The sequence below is a fragment of the Cotesia glomerata genome, linkage group LG5 (genome assembly GCF_020080835.1).
Source record: "Cotesia glomerata isolate CgM1 linkage group LG5, MPM_Cglom_v2.3, whole genome shotgun sequence".
Taxonomy (NCBI): Eukaryota; Metazoa; Arthropoda; class Insecta; order Hymenoptera; family Braconidae; genus Cotesia; species Cotesia glomerata.
In genome coordinates, this window is record NC_058162.1 from 9,893,266 (window position 1) to 9,906,965 (window position 13,700).

At 31.6% G+C, this 13,700-nt stretch overlaps 1 protein-coding gene across 3 annotated transcripts in view; it reads right to left on the reverse strand.

The window, feature by feature from the left end:
* Nucleotides 1-1,636: 1,636 nt before the first annotated feature.
* Nucleotides 1,637-13,700, reverse strand: part of LOC123265095 (protein draper) — a 16,758-nt gene continuing 4,694 nt past the window's right edge. Inside the window, exons 3-15 of one of the 3 annotated variants that reach the window (XM_044728712.1) lie at nt 10,354-10,721; nt 10,148-10,274; nt 9,856-10,024; nt 7,397-7,643; nt 7,192-7,312; nt 6,946-7,083; nt 6,648-6,827; nt 6,235-6,562; nt 5,880-5,987; nt 5,564-5,728; nt 5,066-5,272; nt 4,268-4,600; nt 1,637-3,629 (exon numbers count right to left, since the gene is read on the reverse strand). In XM_044728712.1, the coding sequence (XP_044584647.1) occupies nt 2,800-3,629; nt 4,268-4,600; nt 5,066-5,272; nt 5,564-5,728; nt 5,880-5,987; nt 6,235-6,562; nt 6,648-6,827; nt 6,946-7,083; nt 7,192-7,312; nt 7,397-7,643; nt 9,856-10,024; nt 10,148-10,274; nt 10,354-10,454 (3,054 nt within the window). In that variant the 5' untranslated portion in view covers nt 10,455-10,721 and the 3' untranslated portion in view covers nt 1,637-2,799. Of the gene's footprint in view, nt 3,630-4,267; nt 4,601-5,065; nt 5,273-5,563; nt 5,729-5,879; nt 5,988-6,234; nt 6,563-6,644; nt 6,828-6,945; nt 7,084-7,191; nt 7,313-7,396; nt 7,644-9,855; nt 10,025-10,147; nt 10,275-10,353; nt 10,722-13,700 lie in introns of all 3 variants that reach the window. The other 2 variants (XM_044728713.1, XM_044728714.1) reach the window with 2 other exon arrangements.

Sequence of the window (13,700 nt, forward strand, 5' to 3'; positions counted from 1 at the left end):
TGCCTGATCAGATCTGATCAGATCTGATCATTTTTTCCCGGGTAGTTATTTATGATTTAAATAATTGAGAGAGAAAGTAAAATTTTGTGACAAGCATATTATTATTTTTAAAGAAATTTTTATAATTTAATTTGGTATCATGAGAAAGATCTTGATAAGAATTAGTGCCTTTTGGTTTTATATATTCTTTAGTAGTCAATTTTCTGTCAAGTTTTTGGAGGAGTTTTTAATAGTTTTTTGGTTCTATAAATTTGTTCGGTTACATTTGTCCATTAAATTATTTGTAATTGATCCTGTGATAGTACTATTATTTTTTAAATTTATTGAAAAAGTACCCAAACTATAGTGTGATTATAAATATAAAAAAATCATTAAGCCAAAATTTTCTTATTCATAATTCGTAAATTTCGGCTGTCACATAGCGACTGCAGGTTGCTAGTATAATTTATACATGTTTTTTTTGCTGATCACATAAGCGATTAAACGTTCTTATTACGAGATCGCGGGAATGTAACAGAGTAAAATCAATGCATTTTCCAAACACTTGATATGTGGACAATAAATTTTGCTCATCTTCAAATAGAATTCATAAAAAACATGTAAAATTAATTTTCTATAAAAAATTGATTTCACTGAGAAAATTTTAATAAATGGATAAATTCGTCGAATTTAAAACTAGACAGATTTCTTCACTTATAAGACCTGCAATTTCTTTAACTGAAACTTTCAATGCTCATTTCAAATGTTTTTCTTCACGTCAATTATAAGTCATTTTTGTAAGAAAGCCACGGGAATGTTTTAATGATTGCACATTGAAAGTTACAATGAATATTAGCTAGAATAATCACATGGACAAAAGGTAAATGCCAATTCGATGGAATTTGAAATCTGTGCAAGTCGAAACAATACTCTAATTCAATTTCAAATCTAGATCTAAAAATGGAATTCTATAAGCCGCCTAGTGGAGCGGACGAGTAACAGCTAGTATATGTATATGTATGATAGAACGCGGCTTGTCACGACGATAGTATCTCCAAGTCATAATAGATCTTTTCCAAGCTCAAAATAATCATTCTACCGACAAATACCAAAGTCAAGTTCAACGATGAGCTTAATCGGTCAAGTAATTCAAAAATAACAGGGATTCAAAATTTTCAAATTCGTGAAATTTCATATTTTAACAGTTTCTTTCACGGATATCGTTTGAATGAAATAACTTATCCAATTTTTGTAAATTGTATCTTACAACTCATTAAACAAGCTTCCATTTCCATACCACTTCATTTTTTTAGACTGAAAATAACTTACTCGTCCATGGGTATTTAATGGAATTTTACTCTTGTATTTGTTTCAATTATAATACAAGTTTTTTGTAACTTAGGGAAAAGATATTCTGAAATATGATTGTATTTGAATTATCAGTATTGTAGTGTTATTTTATCAGGAAATCTACTTTCATTTCGGCTGCCGAACGGCACTTTTCGAATTTACACTCAGCCAGCCTCAAAAATTTGATTTACAATGAATAAAGTGTACGATATTATTTCTTCTTAAATTAATTATATTTTCGACTTTCATTGAATATTCAAAAACTAAAAAATTATCATAGAACTTTATATAAGTATACATAAATATATATTATTCAAATATTATTAACTTTATTTATTCTTTATATTTCTCTTTAAATTCATCAATTGCTTTTGTTTGTGGTCACTAAATGTCTAATATGATTCGCACTAACTCCGATCCTTATCGACTTATCACAGAATAAAAATAATATATCTATATAATTCACAATCAGTAAAAAAAGTCATTAATAATAAAAAAAAAAAAAATCGCTTTCAATAAATTTACAGTTATAATTACACAATAAAAGATATGATTAAATTCATAAATGTATCAAACCCCTAAAAATATAAATTATCATTTTTTATACCAGATCATTTATTTAAAAAAAAAAAAAAAAAAAAAAGAAGTTAATTTTCAACCATTAAATATCTTGACATAATTATTTAGTTCTAATCAAAAAAAAGAAAAAGAAATCATTGACATGTATCATCATTAATTTTCGTAAATAAAATTTAAAAATTGCTAAAAAAGTTGATCAAAATTGAATTTCCTCTTTTCGAAAAATTGACTCTGAAAAGTCTAAATTCAAAGATGTGCCGTCGAATTGATTAAAATATATAATCATACAATATAATTGAATGTAAAAAAAAAATCGATTATTTTTTCTTCACGTAGTAACACACATATGTGCAGACCAACATAACCTAGACTAACCTAGGCAGTGATTAAATATACGAATATTAATAGACATATAATTAAATATTATTTATAATTATAATCAAATTTATATATTAATTGCTATATATCATGCGTCAATAAATCTTATAAAATATTTACAAGTCTTAATTGCACAACCAACCGCGCAAATAAAAGCAATTGTCCATTTCAACACTGATTAACCAAGTTAACCCTTAAGAGCATTCGTGTAAAAAATTCTCTCACACTCATTAAAGAACTTCTTTTTCGCTAAATTTTCAAATTAAATAACTACTTTGAAATTTTTTTACCTGTACATAATTTTTTAGTTATTGAGATATTCGAGAATAAAAATTTTTAATTCTTTCGCGATAAAAGAAGAAAAATGTTTCTCTATCACTGTGAGAGATTTCTTATCAGCCAAGTAAAGTTGGTACCCAAAAATCGGCCGTTCGAGCGATTTCGACATACTTCGGCTAATTCCGCAAGTAATGACCTATGCTATCAAGGGTTAATTTTGTAAAAAGAGATTCATTAGCCTCCAAACTCTGGATCTTGAGGATTCGTGGAGCCGCTTTTGCTGGAACCACTTCCATCCCTGTTGGAACCGAAGCCATTGGCCATACGCTGGTAGTGAGGCTTCCACGCACCTAATGGCCTTGTGTAGTCCAAGTGATCGTACTCCAACTCAGCGTTGTTCTGTTTTATTTCATCGTAGAGATGTTCTGCACCTTTTTTGTTGTCCATTTCATCAATACTGTGATAAACATTGACATTAGGATTGCCCAAGTCAGCGTCTTTATTTTTCAACGAAGCTTGATGGTCATACTGTCCGTAAGCGCCTCTACAGCTGTCACTGTCATCATCATCTGTATAGCAAACACCATTCCCAGGTAGCCCTAAGCCCAGTTTCGCCTTCTCGCTGTTGGTGCTCTTGGTGCCCAAGTTGTTCCGTATCACGCCGTTGTTCAGTAACATTGTCGCGTCGTCAGTGCGAGTGGAATTTGGTTGACACGAGTAAACAGGATTGTCAAAATGATTACGGTCTGGAGGAGTTACCGGTTCGGCGATGTACTGCACCTGGACCATCTCCATTTTGAGGTTAGCCACACGACGTCGGTGATACATCCAGGCAGCCAAAGTCGCTGCTATTACAATCACTGCTGCGAATATTCCTGCTACGACACTTCCTACATTGGATTCAGTCTTTTCTTGGACGTTGCGAGAGATTCGCTCTTCTTCACAGTTGGCCCCAGTGTAGCCATGACGACAGATGCAGCCACTCGCCGGATGACATTGGAAATTGTCGTTTTTGCACTCACATGGCTCCATGCAGTGGTCACCGTAGTAACCTTCTGGACAGACTGTAAAAAAAAATAAATAAATTAGACTTTATCATTTTTAATCAATTTTAAATAGGTTTAGAAAAAAAAATAAACTGTTTTTTAACGATTTTTTTGAAAAATGACAAAAATCTAAGTTATACATGGAACTAAATTGGCTCTTTAACCTATCACCACACTTTTTTAAGGAACACAAAGAAAATAATGTTTTCAGGCTTTATTTAAAATATAACTTTTAAATACTTTTGTAATTTGAAAATAGATAAAATAATTTAAATTAAAAATAAAAAAATTTTACTCATAATTTCCATTAAAAAGAAAAAAAATTTTTATAATTTTAAGCAAAATGATCATAACAAGTGTGCTGATGAAAAACAGCTCTTAAATCTTTTACAGAGTAAGTAATAATTTTAAAAATTTTTGTAACTTCATAAAATTTTTGAACTGGTTGAATTGATTAAAATAATTTTTTTTTTTCTTGTTTAATTCTAGTAAAACTATTTTCGAATCAGCCTTTTATGATGAAGGCAAAAATTGATATTCTTATATGTAGAAATCAATAAATTAAATTTTAATAATTAATTTCAATAAATTGTAGAGTCAAAAAACCCTTCTCAGGACTATTTTTTTTTATCAGTGTAAACAAAATGAAAACTCACTGTCAGTGCACCGAGCCCCAGTCCACCCAGGAGTACATCTACAGACTCCATCATTTGCGCGGCACTTGCCGCCATTTTGACATCTACAATGCTGAGTACAGTTAACCCCAAAAGTTCCTTGAGCGCAGGGAGTTTGACAGCGTTCACCTTGCCACCCTGGACGACACTGACATGCTCCGGTCACGTGATTGCACTCGCCGTCATTTTTGCAGTCGCAATGATTCATACAGTTAAGACCCCACCGATCAGGTGGACACGAATGCTCGCAGGTCAACCCCAAATAACCGGGTCTGCATACATACTGCCCAGTCACGTGATCGCAGGTCATGTTTCCTATTAACAATCAGGCGAAAATTAGTTTTCCCAATAAAATTTATAAATAACTGAATCTATATTCATAATTAATCGACCAAAATGCTTTTCAATGCAAAGCAGCAGAGGGAGAGAGTTTTTATTCTTACAAATATTTAATATATTTTCAAAATTATTTATTAAACTATCTCTTACCTCATTCCATTTACTAATCCATAAATATTGCTTTAAGATAAATTATTTATCATTAATAAATTTTGTTAATTTCTTAAGACAGTAATTAAAAGCAACCCACGCAAAGCGTTATTCAAATTTAATTGATTAATAGTGCAATAGTTTGCTTATGTTATATATTTTAAATTACGAAGATGCTAAAAAATGTCATTCATTATTAAGAACAATTTTTTAGTATTAATTGTATTTATTATTAGTAATTGTTGTTAGAATTTGTTTCTATGCTAGAGTTAAAGTAAGTTAATATTTTACCGTGAATTTTTTCCGGGCATTTTTCTTTGCAACGGGCGCCATACCATCCGTGTTTACAAGGCTGGGAACAATCGGAACCTTCCCATCCACGAGCGCAGGCGCAAACCCCAGTTATCGGGTCACAAGAACCATTGTTCTTACATTTACACGGTGTTTGACAGTCTTCACCGTAAAAACCAATTGGACATCGTGTTTCACATCTTACTCCTAAATATATTTTAGTTTTAGTGTTTAATTATTAGTGTGTTTTAAAATTTACTTTATTTAGAAAAATATAAAATATCAAACATCCGAAAGTTTTTAATAGAAAAAATTATGCGTGCATTAGAAAAAAAATTTCGTTAATTGATATTTAGTTCTTCGTTTGAATTTTTAATAAATAAATTTGTTATTTATAGAACAAACCAATCATCAGCAAACAAATTATTTGCCATGTTCAGTAAGTACCATCGGAAGTATATATTTTCAGTGAATATCGGAGATTTTTTATAAACTAACCTCGCCACAACGGCTTACAACTACATTCTCCAGTAGTAGGATTACATTCTTGAGTATTGTCTTCCTCACAATCACATAGATGGCAACAGTCCTGACCGAATAGACCTGGAGAACATTTATGCTCACAGTGGTGGCCAATATACCCAGCTCCGCATGTGCAAGTTCCTATTTTTCAGATTTTTATTCACATACATTTATTTTCAACAGATTGTGTATTCGTGCGAGCAATATGATTTGTGAAATTTTTTTTTTTTTCATGAATAAAGTGAAAAATGCAGACCAACACCAAAAATAAAAACAAATTTACTAAAATTACCATTCTGCGGATCACATGCTGCATTATTGAAACATTGACATTTATCTTCACAATCTTTACCGAATGAACCGTCTGGACAAGGTCGATCACACAGCACACCATCCCATCCTGATATAAAATTATTTTTTACATATAATACAAGAAAAATCCATCAATAAACAACAATTGCGATACTAGCGCCAACTTCACGCCTGTTGAATTTTATCATACTAAATAGAAGAAATCAGATGAGTAAAATTGTTATAAAACTTATCATCTACTAATCAAACTACTTGAAAAAAATTACATTAAATTTATAACTCTCTCCCTCTGACTGTTTGTAATTTAGACATAAAAATTTATAATTCATTTTTACCTGCTGTACAATTGCAACGACCGGTATCCGGTGCACAAGAAGCGCCATGTTTACATGTACACTTTTGAGTGCAATCTTCGCCATACATATTATCGGGACAAACTTCACTGCAATCAGTTCCATGAAAACCAGCCGCACAAATGCAAGTTCCATCTATCGGCGAACACTGAGCGTTATTTTTACAATTGCAGCGTTCTTCGCATCCTTTTCCGTAGTACAAAAACGGGCATGATCTCAAACATTTGGGTCCATCCCACCCGTTTTTGCAAACGCAATTGCCGGTCCATGGATGACAGAGTTCCGTGTTTGACTCATCGCACTCGCAAATCTATTTTCAATTTTAAAGTTATTAAAAAGAAATAATTTTCAGATAATTAAATTATTTAAATTAGTGATTAATTTAATACTGTTACCTTCTGACAATTGGGTCCGTATCTGCCGTCAGGACAAGCTCGCTTTTCACATTGTTCGCCAATCCACCCAGGTTTACAGACACACGTGCCATTGTTCGGTAAACACGCGGCCCCATTTTGGCAAGTACAATTATTTTTACAGTCCAAACCCCATTTGTCATGAGGACAAACTTCAAAACACTGTAATGAATATATATAATTAATTATGAATGATACAGTTAATCCTTTCATAGAAAACAAAAGGAGTTAAATTTCTATTACTATTATTATACACAAGTATTATAAATTGATTAATCACCTCATGACCACGGTAACCTGGTTTACATATACATTCACCCGTTACGTGATAACACGCCGCACCATTGTAGCAAATACACTCTTGAGTACAATTTTGACCCCAAAAACCATCTGGGCATCTATTTCCACAAACTTCGCCCTCAAAATAAAAAAAAATTAATAAATAAATTGTTAGAATCTATAACTAAAATTAAAATTCCAATTTTTTTGTTTGAAAATTTTTTATTCGTTGAGAAGAAATACTTACTATCCATCCAGAAGTGCAGTAACAGTTACCGTCTGTCGGCGAACAGTGTCCGCCATTTTGACACTTGCACTCGGTCTTACAATCGTCACCATGTCGACCTTCGGGGCACAGATCATCGCAACTATAATTGAAAAATAAAATTTGTTAACTGGATTATGGCTGAGAGCTTATAATTTTGTATTGTATGATGAAAAAGTTGTCTTACAGTGGTCCAGTGTAGCCAGGAGCACAATGACACTCTCCAGAAATATGATGACAACTACCGCCATTTCGACACCGACATTCTTCACCACAATCCTGGCCGTAATGATCTGGAGGACACTTTTGGTTACATTTATCACCCATCCACCCTTTTGTACACTTGCATTCGCCGTTAAATGGATCACACGTTGCGCCGTTCATGCACTTACAGTCTTTGCTACAATGTTTACCCCATTTACCAACTGGACATTCTGAAAATAAATGTTTCGGTAATATAAGTATATAAATTATTGCATTTTTTTCTTTAGAAATTTTGTATTCCAGAATTTGAGGAGATTTTAAGTTATTCAATTCTATAAATTCTTCGTAATAATTTTTAATCACTAAATAATAGTTGAATTTCAAAAGAAATAAAAAATATCACAATTTTCAAACACTATTAAATTTTCTTTTTAATTTCATGAATTTTTTAATACTTCTAAACACTTCTTAATTACTTCAAATACTTATTAATTCTAATTAAGAATTCAGAATAATTTTTAAAAAGTTTGGAAAATCCAAATGAGCATACCTTAAGCGCTCATGTCATACATAAATTATTTAGATCATAACAAAAATTATTCGTTTTTAATTTGAATTTTCCCGCGAGTAGTATTATCCCCTCTGTAGGTCGAACTAAAGAAAAATTTTAACAGATGATAAAACAGTTAGTAATTATACCATCATATACCCTGATAGCCAAGTTGGCCGCAACTTTCTGTCAATCTACTGCCGCAACTTGTCACCAACTTGGCGGCAACTCTTGGAAAGTAACTCGGTTGGTGTCAACTTGTTCACCAAGTTGTCACCAAGTTGTCGGCAAAAGTTGCTCTGAAACTTTTTCACACCAAGTTGACGATAAGTTTCTCAAGAAATTTGGCGACATATTGCGGCAGTAGATTGGTTTCTTTTTTTCTCAGAAACTTGTAGCCAACTTGGCGCCAACAGTTACAAATTCGGAAGTTGACCGCAAGTTGTCGCTAAGTTGGTGGCAACTATCTGACACCAACTTGGTTGGTCTGAAACTGTGGCTATCAGGGTATGTATAGTTTCTGCTTGTTTATAGTTATTTCAATTCTGTTTATGAAAAATAATATATATGGCTGCCGAAATCGCAGAAAAAGTTACCGAACTGACAATCGAAAAAAATTAACTGTATCGAAACGGAATTATTTTGACACGCAATTTTCACAAGGGTTTTGATAAACTTCATCAGGAATAAAATAAAAAAAAATTAAATCGTGAAAGTGATTTTTGACAAAGTTGTGGTGTTATCAAGCCCATAGCTCCCGTGAATACCACGCTCTTATTCATTTAATTCATCAGAAAAACGAGTTTTTTCTGAGAAATCTTATTTAATCGATAAGAAAATTTTTTTAACGTGTTCTATAGTAACTATTATTTATTTCAATATGCTTTTTATCCATAATTCTTTTCGTTTAAATTATGAAAATCACGTTTTAATCGAAATCACGATTTTTAGGCGAAAGTAGAGCATACCTGCGCGCTTCGCGCTTAAGGCATGCAATAATCAAAAATTAAAAAAAAAAATTTTTTTTCTTAATCAGAGAAGAATAAAAAGTTAAAAAAGGCCATTCGGCAGCCGAAATGGAAGCAGATTTTTTAGTTCAAATTATTTTACAGTAAATAAATTTTAATTAAAAAAAATGGCAAAACGAATATGCAACGGTAAAATTTCATTCGATCACCATATAAATCTGGTGATCATGTTAGGTCTACGCTAATAGAAATATATGCTACTTAAAACTTATTTAATGGACTTTCATATGAACTTTGCAGAAAGACGATGTTGTTTTAATCAAAAGTTATTGTAGGAGAGTGTAATTTTTTGTCAATTATGAAAATTAAAAAATGCTGTCATTTCTAAATTTATTGATCGATTTAGCTAATCTTCGAACTTGATCTTTCACGATCATGCTATTGACGTGACAAGCCGCGTTCTATCATATAAATATATAAATACATATATTAACTTCTAAACGAATCGGGTTTTCTGAGCGAGTTCGGTGAGCTGAATCAGGAAATAGCAGTTTTTCAAAAGTTACGACATGAAGACAAATGCAATAGTTAGATTTCTGTTAAATCTACTAAAAAATGTTAAGTATTGATTAATTTATTTAAAAAACACCAATAATTATAAAATATCCGTTTATATTTTTCTGTAGTATCATCATATTTTCTTTAAGGAACCAAAAAATTGAATTTTAATAGAAAAATATAATTTGAAAATAAAAATTTCCATTTTTTTAATTGTAAAATTGACATTTTTAGATTAACAACGTGTTAAATATAAAAATTATATCACCAAAAATACAAATTTGACAATTATGTCTTGACAGGAATAAAACTGTAAATTAAGCAAATCTTTTTCTTAATTTTGACAAACTTAAAAAAAAAACTTACGAATATCACAAAAAGGTCCACCGTATCCTTTTTCACAATTACACACATCAGGCATGATACAAGTACCATGAACGCACTCTTGACTGCAAATAGGAACACATCGATCACCACTCTTAGTTTGTCCGTAACCTTTGCAGCACTCATCCACTGGTCGTGTTCTATTGATTAGCTGTTCGTATAATTAAACATTACATAATAATAATATTAATTTTAAAAATAAATCTTCCTATTCGTAAGAGTGAATTAATGAATAAATAAATAAATAAATAAATAAATAAATAAAATAACAAACCTCTGTTTTGTAAACAGTTTTAAATTCCATACGGTAACTCGAACATCTTGGTGGTACGGCGAAACACCATTTATTTTCACGAACTTGATACGGTTTTTGTTCTGATACATTTACTGTTACGGTATATCTGTTGAGAATTTTTATCATTATTATTATTAATATAGGTCCCAATATTAAAATTAATTTTTAATAACTAGTTAACTTACACTTCTTGTCGAACGCAGACATTTGGGCCTTCAAGAGCCGCTAGAGTAGCAAAAACAATAGCGGCTAAAGTCAGTGTAAACAATAATACTTTAGAGCTCATCTTTGATTTTTATATTTGTTCACGTTAATTATCTTTTTTTCCAAACTCCAGACACTAGTTACAGTGACTGCAGACACCCTTCTGTTCGAAGAACTTTTGTTTTTTCTCTCACACTTCTATATACAGAACTCTGCTCTCATGTCCCACCATTAGTATTTCATCCATCGCTCTAATTTGTTTTATTATACTAGTCCATTTATTCAGTTGTCAAGTGGATTTACTGGTAAATGAATATAAAAACTAATACTGATACATGTAATCTGCAATCTGAAACAAAGAAATTTTTTTTTTATTAATATTTAAAAAAAATAAAATTTATCAATTTTTTAATATCTTTAAATTTTTAAGAAAATATTTTTTTCAATCCAGAAGTCAAAAAAATTTTTTTTAATTGAATATAAAAAAAATTACGAATATTTCAATAAAAAATTTTTGCCATTTTCAATTCATTTCTTCTCAATGCTATTGTTGTAATAATAATAAATTTTTTTTACTTCATTGTCATTATTTTTCCCATTAAAAAAACATTTTGTCCCTTCAACTTCGTAGTGATTTTTTTGACATATTTATTAACATTTTTTTCTATAAATAATTAACTGACACTTTTGCTTTGAATTGAAGAAAAAAAATATCGCAGTAATTTAAACAAAAGTTCACTACCCTCTTTAAAGCCCATAATTAAAAGAAAATGAGAAAAAAGTGAAGTGAAAAAGAGCAGGATTAAAAATGCACCACCAGTCACAGCTGTGTATTTAAAATTATTATTATTATTATATTTTTTTCTGTTAACCTTCTCATTTTTTCCTTCCATTTGCAGTGTCTTATTTCCAACGCTTTTTAAAAATATTTTATTTCCACCCTCGTAGACTACGAGAGTGTAATGAGTGTAAAAAACTCATCCCCCAATTCTTGGAAATAATTATTGTACTAATTAAAAATAAACGCCTTAGAATTAATTGTTTATATTATCAATGAAATATATTTATTATTGTGAAACTCTGACCTTTAATTTTTTGTATAAATTAATACATATTATGAACAATTGTTTAATTTAATTTATAGATTAATTGGCAATTTTATTCTCTGAGATTACTTAAGTTATCAAGTTTAGCTTTTTTGTATATTAATTCCATAAAATATGAATCATCTATGTGATATACTATTAGATATTAACAGCGCCCGTTTAATCAAGTGTTTTCATTTTTTATGCTTGTCAAGTGATTCATGCTTAAGTGTTATCATAAGATAGTTTTATGCAAATATTTATTTGACGACCAAAACTAAATTTAATATTAAAATAGGCCATTCGGCAACTGAAATGAGAATAGATTTTTCAGACCTAATATAAATTTACAAAATTATTAAAATGCATACGATAGCAAAATTTTATCAAATAGTTGGAAAACTAGAAAATTTTTCATCTAGAAAAAAACTAGATATGGAAATTGAAGTTTCTTTAACGATTTTTCAGATTCGATGTATTTTACATAAGTTCAATTTTTTTTTTTTTTTTTTAATATTAAGCCGTGATCAACCACATTGTAAAAATTGGGAGTAAAAGAAATAAAAGTACAGGGAAATCTAAAGTTTTTTATTCAGCGGAGTGATTCCGAAGAGAATTCAATAAAAAAAAATTAGGAAAACGGTTGACCCTAAAGGCCATCCCTGCAACTTCCCGCTGCCTCCATACCTAAGTGCTCAACAATTCACTTATTTTTTAAGCTCTTCGAGCTCAAAAATATAATTTATGTGTAATTTTGAGCTCTCCGAGCTCAAATAAATCGCTGTTCTGTGCTTTTGAGCTCTTCGAGCTCAAAAGGCTAATGGAAGTTTTATAGAACACTATTTTTTGAATTTTCAAACCGCAATAACTTTTGAATTAATTAACCGATTTTCTCGCGGTTTACGGCATTCAAAGCAGTTTTTTTAGGTCTTTGGAAAATCTTTAAGCATAAACTGGTCAGACTAAAAATTTCATAGAAATTCTAAAAAAAACATTTTTTTCAATTTTTTTCGACAACGATATCTCACGAACAAATTAACCGATTTTGATCGGGCTGGTGACAATCGACGTGGTTTTTTGAGTTTAAGAGCTGATTTATTTTTGTAATTGATCGGTTCAGCCGTTTAAAAGATATTTCAAAAAATCGAATTTTTGGAAATTTTATTTTTGAGATTTCTCAAAATTTATATACTCAAATTCTGTAAATTAGTATCAAAATTCTAGGGGCAAAAGAACTCTTCAAAACGAAGCATATTTCGATCAAATCGGATGATCCGTTCAAAAGTTATGAGAGATTTACATACATACATACATAAATACATACATAAATACATACATACATACATACATACAGTAGGGAACAATAAAGCGCCGGGATTGGACGGGTTCCCCAATATTGCTTTAAAAACAACTATAAAAGCAGTGCCATCATTGTTCCTGGACGTCTACGACACATGCCTCAAGGAAGGGATTTTCCCTCGGAAGTGGAAGCAGCAACGACTAGTACTACTTCCAAAAGGGAAAAAGCCACCAGAAGAACCGTCATCTTATCGACCACTTTGTATGTTAGACACGGCAGGTAAGATACTTGAGCGTATAATCCACCAAAGAATAGAAGCAGTTGTCGATCCACTTCTGGCAGACAACCAGTATGGTTTTCGGAAAGGACGATCAACCCTGGACGCAATCAACTTGGTTGTTGCAACGGCCAAGGAGGCAATCGAAGGGATCAGATGGAAGGGTGGAGCGAAGAAGTACTGCCTGGTGGCCACTCTGGACATCAAAAATGCCTTTAACTCCGCCAACTGGGACTGCATTATGCAAGCCTTGGAAGAGAAAAACGTACCAGGATACCTACGTAGGATAGTGGCTAGCTACTTCACGGACAGAATCCTGAGATACGACACGAAAAATGGTCCAAAAGAGTACGGTATTACCGGAGGTGTACCCCAGGGTTCTGTTCTGGGTCCACTTCTGTGGAATGTCATGTATGATGGCCTGCTGAGACTGACTCTTCCAAGAAGTGTCAAGCTTGTTGCATATGCAGACGATGTAGCTGTCGTAATCGTTGCGAAACACCTAGATGAGATAAACCACATGTTCGATATCACCTTTGAGAAAGTTAACCGGTGGATGGATTCAATGAATCTACAACTGGCTAAACAGAAGACTGAGGCTGTGCTTATTACCAGCAGAAAAGTGATAGAGACCATAAAACTGAAAGTCGGAGAACAAGAAATCAC